This window comes from Triticum urartu, chromosome 2 (assembly GCF_003073215.2).
Source record: "Triticum urartu cultivar G1812 chromosome 2, Tu2.1, whole genome shotgun sequence".
Classification (NCBI taxonomy): Eukaryota; Viridiplantae; Streptophyta; class Magnoliopsida; order Poales; family Poaceae; genus Triticum; species Triticum urartu.
Window position 1 is genome coordinate 559,447,946 of NC_053023.1, and position 13,945 is coordinate 559,461,890.

The 13,945-nt window shown below is 49.6% G+C and overlaps 1 protein-coding gene across 1 annotated transcript; it reads left to right on the forward strand.

The window, feature by feature from the left end:
* The first annotated feature begins 661 nt into the window (after positions 1-661).
* LOC125533648 (ABC transporter B family member 15-like) lies at positions 662-4,936 on the forward strand. Its single transcript, XM_048697024.1, has 7 exons — positions 662-883; positions 1,018-1,072; positions 1,155-1,342; positions 1,425-1,594; positions 1,965-2,505; positions 2,600-4,408; positions 4,487-4,936. Exons 1-7 carry the CDS (start codon positions 662-664, stop codon positions 4,934-4,936), a joined length of 3,435 nt encoding a protein of 1,144 aa, XP_048552981.1.
* The last annotated feature ends 9,009 nt before the right edge of the window (positions 4,937-13,945 follow it).

Consider the following 13,945-nt stretch of genomic DNA (forward strand, 5'->3'; position numbering starts at 1 on the left):
GAGATCGTTGGTGTGGACATGCTGACATGCGGGACACAGAGAAAAAGACAAGCAAGGCCGGCAGAGTACACGTACATGACAGTAGATCTGACGAGAATACATGCATGGATACTACGTTCATTTTGGACGGAAATACGTGTACTGGCTCGACCACGCAAAGGCTGTCTTTCTCTAAGCTGACCTCCACTTGAGAAGTAACCGCCAACAGTACATCAGCAGACTCAACCACCTGTACGCAAATTCACGGACATCTCCGAGTAAACAAGGCACGTTCTCTGGATTGAACAAGTAACGCACCCGTCAGCGCTTCCGTGAACCCGATTTGGCCGCATCGATCTCTCTCGATTGAACGAGTACGAAAGTCGGACGCGGCACCAAATGTCCAGCTCCGATCGACCACCGGTCAGCATATTCCTCGCTCGGAAAACCTCCATCCGGCGCTCGGCTACGTGACGAGAAACGCGGCCCAGCTGTGCATTCTGATTGGAGGACAGCAACCACTGACTACGATTTACCGATAAGTAGCTGTATCCCGGCCCATAATCCTAGGGCAATGCCTGAGTAAAACGACTATCGATCTACCTGGTTAATTAAGCTCCCTCTGCTCTCCGAGCGTCATCCCCGGCGAAAACTTGAGGAATCGATCGATCAAGATCAGCCGATGGGGGACGCGGCGGCAGGGAAGGCGTCGTTCCTGGAGATGGTCCGGTACGCGGACGCGCACGACCTGAGCCTCATGATGCTGGGCGTGCTGGGGAGCTTCGGCGACGGCATGATGCAGCCGCTCCTCATGCTCGTGCTCGGCGACATCATCAACAGCTACGGCGCCGCCGGGAGCGCCGGGAGCACCGGCAGCGCCTTCAGCTCCGGCGCCGTCGACAAGGTTGGCGCTAAAAACATACTTCTACTCCACTGGCTAGCAGCAACACTAGTACTTATATACTCCAGTTCTGTCAGTCAGTCTCCTGTCGCAGTGTGTCGAGCTTATTCTTGTCTGTTTGCTTGTTGTGGTATCAGTTCGCGCTCCGGTTGCTGTATCTCGCGGTTGCAGTGGGCGCGTGCGCTTTCCTAGGTAAGCACAACAGTAGTGACACGGTCAAACTGATTTTGTTACCCGGGCTGAACGGTTCTCCTGGCCCATGTCGCCTGAGCAGAGGGGGTGTGCTGGACCCGAACGGCGGAGCGGCAGGCGTCGAGGATGCGGAGGCTGTACCTGGAGGCCGTGCTGCGGCAGGAGGTGCACTTCTTCGACGCCGCGCCCTCCTCGCAGTCCACCACCTTCGGGATCATCACCACCATCTCCGACGACGCCGACACCATCCAGGACTTCCTCAGCGAGAAGGTCCGGCCACCAATCCCCACTCCCTTGACACCACCGGCACGCCTCCGCGCAGGCACGCTCTCCTGACATGCTTGCATTTCAGCTTCCCATGGTGCTGGCCAACGTGACGCTCTTCTTCGGCGCCATGTCCGTGTGCTTCGTGTTCGCCTGGCGCCTCGCGCTGGCGGGCCTCCCCTTGACCTTCCTCTTCTTCGTGCCGAGCGTGGTCCTCGGCAAGCGCATGGTGGCCGCGGCCGGGGAGTCGCGCGCGGCGTACGAGTCCGCCGGCGGCATCGCCGACCAGGCCGTCTCCTCCATCCGGACTGTGGCGTCCTACAACGGGGAGCGCCACACGCTGGAGCGGTTCAGGACCGCGCTGGCGCGGAGCACGGCGCTGGGCATCAAGCAGGGCCTCATCAAGGGCGCCGTCATCGGGAGCATGGGCGCCATCTACGCCGTCTGGTCCTTCATGTCCTGGCTCGCCAGCGTCCTCGTCATCCGCCAGCACGCCCAGGGCGGCCACGTCTTCGTCGCCGCCATCTGCATCGTCTTGGCGGGAATGTAAGCAATTCAACCTCAGCCCACCCCTTTCGACTCAGGAGCGACAGGTCGATCATGTCATTGTGCATTTATGCCTTTTCAGCTCCATCATGGCGGCGCTCCCGAACCTACGCTACTTCGTGGACGCCTCGGTGGCGGCGGCCCGGATGCGGGGGATGATCGAGAAGCTCCCGCCGCTCAAGGAGGCCGGCAAGAAGGGCGCCACCAAGGACGTCGTCAGGGGCCGGATCGTGTTCAAGGACGTGCACTTCACGTACCCGTCGAGGCCGGACACGCGGGTGCTCAACGGCGTCAACCTCACCATGTCCGAGGGCGCGACCATCGGCCTCGTCGGCGGCAGCGGGTCGGGGAAGTCCACCGTCATCGCGTTGCTGCAGAGGTTCTACCGCCCAGACAGCGGGGAGATACTGCTCGACGGCGACGACATCGGCTCGCTCAACGCGGAGTGGCTCCGGAGCAAGATCGGCCTGGTGAGCCAAGAGCCCGTGCTGTTCGCCACGTCCATCAGGGAGAACATACTCTTCGGCAACGAGACGGCTTCGCCGGAGCAGATCATCGACGCGGCCAAGATGGCTAACGCTCACGAGTTCATCACCAAATTGCCCAACGGATACGACACACATGTATGTCACTGTAACAATTTTGCTAGCTGCAGTTCATTGCTAAGATATTGTTCATTGCTTCAGTATACTGATGACTGAACTGAAAATGGCGCAGGTGGGGCAGTTCGGGACGCAGATGTCGGGAGGCCAGAAGCAGCGGATCGCCATTGCGCGGGCGCTCATTCGGGACCCCAAGATCCTGCTGCTGGACGAGGCGACGAGCGCGCTGGATTCCGAGTCGGAGCGGACGGTGCAGGACGCGCTGGACCGGGCGTCCGTGGGCCGGACCACCGTCATCGTGGCGCACCGCCTCTCCACGCTGCGCAAGGCCGACACGATCGCCGTGCTCGACCAGGGCCGCGTGGTGGAGTTCGGCACGCACGACGAGCTCGTCGCCATGGACGGCGGCGAAGGCGGCGTGTACGCCAAGATGGTGCACCTGCAGAGCTCGTCCGCGGCGCGGGCGGACGGCCCCCGCGTGGTAGAGGAGGAGGAGGAGAAGTTCCATAGCGTGGAGATCGCGTCGCCGGGCGGCGAGCTCCGACCTAGCCCAGTGCGGTCGTTCCGGTCTGTCGAGCCCACCGTGGAAATCAGCCAGCCCGCGGTCCCCGTCGCGCACGCGGCGCACCCCCAAAAGTCGTTGCACCTTCGTCTGCTCAAGATGAACCGCCCGGAGTGGAAGCAAGCTCTGCTCGGGTGCGCTGGCGCCATCATATTCGGCGCGGTGCTGCCGCTCTACTCATACAGCATGGGCTCGCTGCCGGCGGTGTACTTCCTCACCGACCACGACCTCATCCGCGCAAAGACCAGGGCCTACTCCCTCATCTTCCTGGCGATCGCCATCGTCTGCATCGCCGCCAACATCGTGGAGCACTATAACTTCGCCGTCATGGGCGAGCGCCTGACGGAGCGCGTCCGGGACCAGATGCTGGCCAAGATCCTCTCCTTCGAGGTCGGGTGGTTCGACGAGGACGAGAACTCGAGCGCGGCCGTGTGCGCGCGGCTGGCGACGCAGGCGACCAAGGTCCGGTCCCTCGTCGGGGACCGGATGTGCCTGCTGGTGCAGGCCGGCGCCACGGCGTCCCTGGGATTCGCGCTGGCGCTCTACGTGTCGTGGCGCCTCGCGGCGGTGATGATGGCCCTGCAGCCGCTGGTGATCGCCAGCTTCTACTTCAAGAAGGTGCTCATGACGGCCGGCTCCAGGAAGGCCAAGAAGGCGCAGGTGCAGGGCAGCCAGCTCGCCAGCGAGGCCGTGGTCAACCACCGGACGATCACCGCCTTCTCGTCGCAGCGGCGGATGCTCCAGCTGTACGAGGCCGCGCAGGTGGGTCCGAGGAAGGACACCATGAGGCAGTCCTGGTTCTCGGGTTTCTGCCTGTGCCTGTGCCAGTTCAACGCCTCGGCGAGCACGGCGCTCGCACTGTGGTACGGAGGCAAGCTCATGGCCAGCCGGCAGATCAACACCACGCAGCTGTTCCAGGTGTTTTTCATCCTCATGAGCATGGGGAGGGTCATCGCCGACGCCGGGAGCTTGACGTCGGACCTGGCGCAAGGCGGGGACGCGGTGCAGTCCATCCTCGACACGCTGGACCGTGAACCGGCGATCAAATCCGGCACCGGCGACGGTGCCAGCGAGTCCGACGACGACAAGGAGAAGCTGCAGAAGGGGATCAAGGGAGCCATCGAGTTCAGGGACGTGCACTTCAGCTACCCGACGCGGCCGGAGGTGACGGTGCTCGCCGGGCTCAGCCTCGAGATCGGCGCGGGCAAGACGGTGGCGCTGGTGGGGCCGAGCGGGTCGGGCAAGTCGACGGTGATCGGGCTGATCGAGCGGTTCTACGACGTGCGGAGCGGCGCGATCCTGATCGACGGCAAGGACATCCGGGGGTACGGCCTGACGCACCTCCGGTCGCACGTGGCGCTGGTGAGCCAGGAGCTGACGCTCTTCTCCGGCACGATCCGCGACAACATCATGTACGGCGACGAGCAGGCGACGGAGGAGGAGGTTCGGAGCGCGGCGGCGCTGGCCAACGCGCACGAGTTCATCAGCGGGATGGAGGGCGGGTACGACACGCAGATCGGGGAGCGCGGGGCGCAGCTGTCCGGCGGGCAGCGGCAGCGGATCGCGCTGGCGAGGGCGGTGCTGAAGAACGCGAGGATCCTGCTGCTGGACGAGGCGACGAGCGCACTGGACACGGTGTCGGAGCGGCTGGTGCAGGACGCCGTGGACCGGATGCTGCAGGGGACCAGGACGTGCGTGGTGGTGGCGCACAGGCTCTCCACGGTGCAGAACTCCGACATGATCGCCGTGGTCAAGGACGGGAGGGTGGCGGAGAGAGGGACGCACCGCGACCTCGTAGCCCTCGGCCGCGCGGGGATGTACTACAACCTCATCAAGCTGCAGCACGGCGCGTCGCCCTGCCGTAGCCCGATCCGTGCGGTAAGCAACTGATACAGTGCAGGTCATCTCGCTTGTGTGTAATGTAATCTCAGAGAGCATTGCATACAGTTTTTTTTTTTCTTCACAATCATTCATTTGTCACAACGATTATATTTGGATTATTTGGATCTGTCTAGGACACATCTAGATATGACATAGGCCCTGTTTGGATACTCTAACACAGTTAGAGTTAGAGTTATTTTCTAACCCACTCTAACCCAAATAAGCACCTTTCCACCGGGATAGTTGGGTTAGATGAAACTAACCCACTTTAACCCTTCCTGTTTGGATACTTTTGAGTTATTTGAGCCTCCAACTAACCCAAACTAGCTCTAACCCCATGATCCAAACAGGGCCATAGTTATGTGACATCTAACCTGATGTTCATTATGCTTGTGATCTATATTTTTTGCTGTGGTATTTTTTTTTGAACATCGGTACAGACTTAAGCGCTCATACACTCTCGCACCAAGACTTGAACCCTGGTGGGTTAGGGATACCACAGTTCCTCTAACCATCCAACCACAGGTTGGTTCGCTGCTGTGATATTTATGAGAGCTTAGATGTGATATCCTTAGAAAATATCTAGATGTGAATTAGATAAACAGATTATATTTATATTGATAAAAAAGGAATTAAAGCCTCTGGGATAGGCTCTGGCATCATCTAATCAAGCACTCCTATTAGGGATAGGCTCTGGCTAAGAGCATCTCTAACAGCCGCGCTAAAAACTGCGTGTGCGGGGAAAAGGCAAGTTTTAACGCGCGCAGGACGGTTTGGCCTGGGAGAATCCGGCGCGGAAAAAGAATCGCACGCGCGGCAGTTTTGGCGTGAGGTGTCCGGCGCGCTTTATAAAAAGCGCGCGCGAGCCCGCCAACCGCCACTCCAGCGCCTTCTTCTTCCCCGCTGCCCCCTTCTTCCTTGTCTCCAGCGCCCCATCGCCACCGCCACGCCCTTCTCCCGACGCCACCGCGCCTTCTCCCACGCCCCCGACATGCCGCCGAGCGCCCGGAGCAGCTCCGGTTACCGCCACGTCCGCGCCCGCCCCTCCAGCATGTGCTACGTGAAGATCCGCTCCGGTGATGTACGTCTCGGTCTCGGGACGTTTTAGACCGTCCACGAGGCCGCCCCGCCCGCACACGTTCGTAGATGAATTTCTCGGACGCTCGGATGCGCGAGCAGGTGCAGGACCTCACGCCTTCGCCGCGGCTAATCACCGACGAGGCCCGCCGCATCCGGCGTAGGCGGGAGCACCACCTCCTCATCGCCGAGGCGGACGAGTACGCCATGGCGGAGTGGCGCCAGCGCTTCCAGGAGGATCTCGCCGCCGAGAATGACTTCTGGGCGCAGTGGAGGGCGCAGTGAGCCGCAGAACGGGTGAACAAGCATGCGCGAAAGGCACTGGCGATAGCGCAGTGCGAACTGGGAGCGGTGTCGATCTTTGACAATAATGATCCTCGGTGAAATGATGTGTTTCTGTCGTCGGACTAGACCACCGAGGAATAGGACAACAACGAAGAGTAGTATCTAGTATATTTGCATCGTAGTAACGGTTTTATCTTTTTTTATTATTTGTATTGTATGGACTAATTCGTATTTGGCTTGAACTATGTTATTTGTATCGTATGAATTTTTACCTATATGTTGAATTTTTATCTAAATGCTAATTTTCTTTTTCATATGAACCGGTTGCTCGCGCGCCGCTTTTTGCAGCACCTGCTGAAGTTGCGGTCGCTGGAACCAGCGCCTTGCTACACGCAAAAAACACTATTTCAACGATGTAAAAAAGTTCTACCGTGTTGTGCGGTTGCGCTCCTGTTGGAGATGCTCTAAGATAGTTAGCCTCGTAAGCTACTTCATTTGCTTCTCTAGAACAATATTGCGGTATATATGCTTGAACTTGCCACAACTATTTAGTTTAGTGCATAAACTTGAAAAATACGCTATACTGGTTCTAAAACTTGGCACAAACGGGATTATTTAAATACTATATGACTGTAAGACTAGCGAGCCTTGGCTGCACTCAATGCAACCCATTTGGCACATGTTATTATTTTTTAAATAGAATATGCAAATTATAATTACAACAATAAAAAGTAGATTCGAATATTTATGTGTTATTAGTAATTACCTCGTAGCAAAAAATATCGTGTGCACAGATTATTTAAAAATAAATATAAACAAGACTCCATGCAACGCTATCGGTTATGAATATTTGTGGTGCATAAATAATAGCCTCATGGTACAAAAATTCGTGTGCACGCAAAGTAAATATATAGAGGTTTGCTCTAAAATATCTTACTGAAAATCTTCCTGTACTTATTTAAAATATCCACCTATTATTCATAAAAGTAATATTTTAAATATAACCCATGAGCACTTAAAAATTTACTTAATGCAAACATTTAAAATATACAGTCATGGATCATACTAGAAATGTTTATTAATTAAAAAATAAAATGTTTAGTGAATACAAACATATTTATACATGCATGGCTTATATTTAAATAATACAAAATTAGGGAGAGCAACATTACTAAATATTATGAATATTCATTGGTGTATACTTTTACTTGTGGCTTATATTCATTATTACTGTATAATGTAAATATAACCCATGAGTGAATATTCAAATAAATGTTTTAAATTACAATTATTTTTTAGTTGTACTAACATTTTATTTAACAAGATAATTATGAATTATAAAAATATGTGTATAATTATTCAAGTGTTTGAATAACTAAAATAATATTTACAAACTATAATTTTAAAATATTCTTATTAGTTTATATTATTCAAACATGGTTGTCATTCATATATATTATTTCAATTATATGAATGTTTGTAAAATAATACATGAATATTTGTTAAGTACATGACCATATTTTAAAAGTTGATTGTTTTAGTTATATGCAGAGCCTTTATAACACATGAATAGTTGAACTTTATTTGTATTACTGTCATTATAATGTATAGGCCTTTTTTCATTTGTTTTGAATAAAATTAACAGGTGCTAAATAGGCCACACCGACTACAGCCCATTTGAGAACCACTACCGTTTCCATTTACATCACATTAAGATTTAGGAGCCCCAATTGAGAACAGGATTTAGTTTACGTTGTCACAGCATTGTCTCCTTTTTAGCTTGAGGTTGGCGGTTTGACTTCACTCTGTTGTTGTTTTTCTTTTTATTAATGTCCCTTCTGTGCTGACTGGCAGGACCCATTAGTCATAGACATATATTATTCTAGTAACCCTGTTTCGTATTTATGAGTGGGCCCCATGCCACGCCAGCTATATACGATGCCACATCGGCACACTTTACGCATACGAATGGGATTAGCACTGTATTTATACATTTATGCCAAGTTTTAGAACCCGTTTAACGTATTTTTTCAAGTTTAGACACTAAATTAAACATCCATGGCAAGTTCAAGCATCACTGATGTATTTACCTTAACAATATTCATAGGTAGAGCATCTCTAACTGGTCCTTTAAAAGGCGTTAGATAAATAAAGAAATCGGTATTAAGCCGCTAAATTGCACCTAGCCGATCCCTTATCGGTTAGAGGGGTAAAAAATTTACTCCTTGGCTGTCCCGACTCTCGAATATACTCGGTCATCTCCCCGTAGAGTATAATTTCCTCCCTCCACACCACGCCAGCACCCACCCCGACATGCACCGCATCCTCCCTCCCACTGATGAAATGTATCATGATTGTTTGAGTGCTTCCGTATGGGTGTTCGCTGACACCATTGACGACTATTTATGCGTTGGGGAAGATACAATCTTGGAGGCCGTTCGTAGGTACACACAACCGTGATTGAGATCTTTGGGCCGGAGTACTTGAGGACACCCGCCGTTGAAGACACCGAGAGGCTCTTTAGATTGAGTGAAGAACGAGGATGGCATGGGATGCTTGGTCAACTGATTGCATGCACTAGACATGGAAGAATTGTCTTACGGGATTGAAAAGGCCGGCACAAAGGCCACTACAAAGATCCAACAATCATTGTTGAGGTTGTTGCATTGAATGATCTATGGATTTGCCATTCATTGTTTTGGATGGCCTGGCTTCCATAATGACCCGAATGTGCTGTCGAGATCACCACTACCAACAAGGCTTGTTGCCAGAGATGCTCCTCCTTGCAACTATGTTATCAATGGCCGACGGTACATGATGGGTTACTACCTTGCAGATGGCATTCATCCTCCGTGGGTCACATCAAGGTTGTCAGAATCACGATGAATCAGATAGGAGCTCTGATGGCAGGATCGCAAATCGTAGAATCTTCACTATTAGGATCGTAGAAATGTAGATTCCATAAACTAAAATCGTAAAATCAGAGGGGTTAATTTGGATCATAAAGTCGTAGAATCGTATAATAAAATCACGATTCTGACAACCTACTCACATTTGTCAAGATACTCTAGCATCCTTAAGGGACCAAGATATATCACCATGCAACGCGTCAAGACTCGACAAGGAAGGATGTGGAGAGGGATTTCGGTGTGCTTCGGAAGCACTTTTGCATTATTCGGGGCCCTGCCGAGTATTGGAACCCATAGGTCCTATAGCAAATAATGGCATGTTGCATCATCGTGCATAACATGATCATTGAAGCTGAGACAGGCATGCCAGAGAGCTTTTAGTACATCTCAAATGGGGATCTTGTTGAGCCAGAGCACGATGCAAACAGGATACACAGATTCCTCGCATCACATCAAAGAATCGAGAACCAAGAAGTTCATACCCATCTCCAAGATGATCTTGTTGACCATTAATGGTTACTCCACCACACTTCATAGTTGTGCTTTTATCATGCTGTTTGCTTCATTTGAACCCTTCCATGTGTTTGACTTTGAATAATTTGGACTGTAAACTTTGAATTTGTAATATTTGTGAATTGTGTAAAACTTAATTATTATGCTTGAGTTTAATATGTGTGCAAATATGTAGTTGATATGTAGTATGTAAACTAAAACTAGGAAGATTTGGCGGTTCTTTAAGGACTTAAGTTCAGGTGTTCGGCTAGGAACCACAATTTTCGAAGGAGCAAATAAATTTTTTAAAGGATAAGAGGCCATAGAAGACCCTAAATTTTAAGGGTTCAGTTAGGGATGCTCTTACATGAGAGAAATCCCCTATTGGCAGCTTCCGTACGCGACCGCGTTTGCATCCGTCCGGAGCTAAGACCATTCCGTAGTAACATTCACATGATTCCAATTTAATGGACCGATTGTTCGATCTTTCATGCTGAGATGGATAAACTTCTACTGGATCATTGATGAAGTTGATCCTGTGTCACACTCATGCCTACTATCCTCTCCCAGGAATATTAAGTAGAAAGAAAATTAACATCAGCTAATATTAGGACAAAAAAACATCAAACTAGTATGAGATTTTTGTACTCGTTTAAAATAGCTGAAACCGTATAAGATCTAGCTAAAATTAGATTACTGGTTTTTGGTAATTATTCCATATGTGTATGATCATGTGACCATGTTTACAACCAGCCGGAGGTAATGGTAATATTAGATTACTAATTTTGGTAATTATTCCATCAGGAAATTTGATTTGCTCTTTTGTGTGCATAATTGGTAGACTGATGGATGTAAATACCGAAGGAAATATGCCCTAGAGGCAATAATAAAGTTATTATTTATTTCCTTATTTCATGATAAATGTTTATTATTCATGCTAGAATTGTATTAACCGGAAACATAATACATGTGTGAATACATAGACAAACAGAGTGTCACTAGTATGCCTCTACTTGACTAGCTCGTTAATCAAAGATGGTTATGTTCCTAACCATAGACATGAGTTGTCATTTGATTAACGGGGTCACATCATTAGAGAATGATGAGATTGACTTGACCCATTCCGTTAGCATAGCACTTGATCATTTAGTTTGTTGCTATTGCTTTCTTCACGACTTATACATGTTCCTATGACTATAAGATTATGCAACTCCCGTTTACCGGAGGAACACTTTGTGTGCTACCAAACGTCACAACGTAACTGGGTGATTATAAATGTGCTCTACAGGTGTCTCTGAAGGTACTTGTTGGGTTGGCATATTTCGAGATTAGGATTTGTCACTCCGATTGTCGGAGAGGTATCTCTCGGCCCACTCGGTAATGCACATCACATAAGCCTTGCAAGCATTGCAACTAATGAGTTAGTTGCGGGATGATGTATTACGGAACGAGTAAAGAGACTTGCCGGTAACGAGATTGAACTAGGTATTGAGATACCGACGATCGAATCTCGGGCAAGTAACATACCGATGACAAAGGGAACAATGTATGTTGTTACGCGGTCTCACCGATAAAAGATCTTCGTAGAATATGTGGGAGACAATATGAACATCCAGGTTCTGCTATTGGTTATTGACCGGAGACATGTCTCGGTCATGTCTACATAGTTCTCGAACCCGTAGGGTCAGCACGCTTAACGTTTCGATGACAGTTATATTATGAGTTTATATGTTTTGATGTACCGAAGGTTTTTCGGAGTCCCGGATGTGATCACGGACATGACGAGGAGTCTCGAAATGGTCGAGACATGAATATTGATATATTGGAAGCCTATGTTTGGATATCGGAAATGTTCCAGGTGAAATCGAGATTTTACCGGAGTATCGGGAGGTTACCGAAACCCCCCGGGAGCTTAATGGGCCTACATGGGGCTTAGTGGAAATAGAGGGAAGCAAGGGGAGTGTGGGGCGCGCCTCCCCAAGGCCCAAACCGAATTGGTTTAGGGCAAGGGGGCCAGCCCCCTCTTTCCTTCTTCCCCTCTCTCTTTCCTTCTCCTGAATCCTATTCCAACTAGGAAAGGGGGGAAGTCCTACTCTCATTGGGAGTAGGACTCCTGGCGCTCCCTCTCCCTGGCCGGCCGCACCCCCCCTTGCTCCTTTATATACAGGGGCAGGGGGCACCCTATAGACAAAACAATTGATCGTTTGATCTTTTAGCCGTGTGCGGTGCCCCCCTCCACCATAGTCCACCTCGATAATACTGTAGCGGTGCTTAGGTGAAGCCCTGCGTCGTTAGAACATCATCATCGTCACCACGCCATTGTGCTGACGAAACTCTCCCTCAACACTCGGCTGGATCGGAGTTCGAGGGACGTCATCGGGCTGAACGTGTGCTGAACTCGGAGGTGCCGTACGTTCGGTACTTGATCGGTCGGATCGTGAGGACGTACGACTACATCAACCGCGTTGTGCTAACGCTTCCGCTTTTGGTCTATGAGGATACGTGGACAACACTCTCCCCTCTCGTTGCTATGCATCACCATGATCTTGCATCTGCATAGGAATTTTTTTGAAATTACTACGTTCCCCAACAGTGGCATCCGAGCCAGGTTTTATGCGTAGATGTCATATGCACGAGTAGAACAGAAGTGAGTTGTGGGCGATATAAGTCATACTGCTTACGAGCATGTCATACTTTGGTTCGGCGGTATTGTTGGATGAAGCGGCCCAGACCGACATTACGCGTACACTTACGCGAGACTGGTTCTACCGACGTGCTTTGCACACAGGTGGCTGGCGGGTGTCAGTTTCTCCAACTTTAGTTGAACCGAGTGTGGCTACGCCCGGTCCTTGTGAAGGTTAAAACAGCACCAACTTGACAAACTATTATTGTGGTTTTGATGCGTAGGTAAGAACGGTTCTTGCTAAGCCCGTAGCAGTCACGTAAAACTTGCAATAACAAAGTAGAGGACGTCTAACTTGTTTTTGCAGGGCATGTTGTGATATGGTCAAGACATGATGCTAAATTTTATTGTATGAGATGATCATGTTTTGTAACCGAGTTATCGGCAGCTGTTAGGAGCCATATGGTTGTCGCTTTATTGTATGCAATGTAATCGCCCTGTAATGCTTTACTTTATCACTAAGCAGTAGCGATAGTCGTGGAAGCATAAGATTGTCGAGACGACAACGATACTAAGATGGAGATCAAGGTGTCACGCCGGTGACGATGGTGATCATGACGGTGCTTCGGAGATGGAGATCACAAGCACAAGATGATGATGGCCATATCATATCACTTATATTGATTACATGTGATGTTTATCTTTTATGCATCTTATCTTGCTTTGATTGACGGTAGCATTATAAGATGATCCCTCACTAAATTATCAAAGTATAAGTGTTCTCCCTGAGTATACACCGTTGCGAAAGTTCTTCGTGCTGAGACACCATGTGATGATCGGGTGTGATAGGCTCTACGTTCAAATACAACGGGTGCAAAACAGTTGCACACGCGGAATACTCAGGTTAAACTTGACGAGCCTAGCATATAATAGATATGGCCTCGGAACACGGAGACCGAAAGGTCGAGCGTGAATCATATAGTAGATATGATCAACATAGTGATGTTCACCATTGAAACTACTCCATCTCACATGATGATCGGACATGGTTTAGTTGATATGGATCACGTGATCACTTAGAGGATTAGAGGGATGTCTATCTAAGTGGGAGTTCTTAAGTAATATGATTATTGAACTTAAATTTATCATGAACTTAGTCCTGGTAGTATTAGCATATCTATGTTGTAGATCAATAGCTCGCGTTTAGCTCCCATGTTTTATTTTTGATATGTTCCTAGAGAAAACTAAGTTGAAAGATGTTAGTAGCAATGATGCGGATTGGATCCGTGACCTGAGGTTTATCCTCATTGTTGCACAGAAGAATTATGTCCTTGATGCACCGCTAGGTGACAAACCTATTGCAGGAGCAGATGCAGATGTTATGGACGGTTGGCTAGCTAAATATGATAACTACTTGATAGTTTAGTGCACCATGCTTAAACGGCTTAGAATCGGGACTTCAAAGACGTTTTGAACGTCATGGACCATATGAGATGTTCCAGGAGTTGAAGTTAATATTTCAAGTAAATACCCGAGTTGAGAGATATGAAGTCTCCAACAAGTTCTATAGCTAAAAGATGGAGGAGAATAGCTCAAGCAGTGAGCATGTGCTCAGATTGTCTGGGTACTACA

What these genes read in the sequence shown, in the direction of transcription:
- LOC125533648 (XM_048697024.1), top strand. Translation starts at nt 662, where the DNA reads ATGGGGGACGCGGCGGCAGGGAAGGCGTCGTTCCTGGAGATGGTCCGG. An exon ending in GCTCCGGCGCCGTCGACAAG is followed by an intron (nt 884 to 1,017) that starts GTTGGCGCTAAA and finishes TTGTGGTATCAG; the next exon opens with TTCGCGCTCCGGTTGCTGTA. An exon ending in GGGCGCGTGCGCTTTCCTAG is followed by an intron (nt 1,073 to 1,154) that starts GTAAGCACAACA and finishes TCGCCTGAGCAG; the next exon opens with AGGGGGTGTGCTGGACCCGA.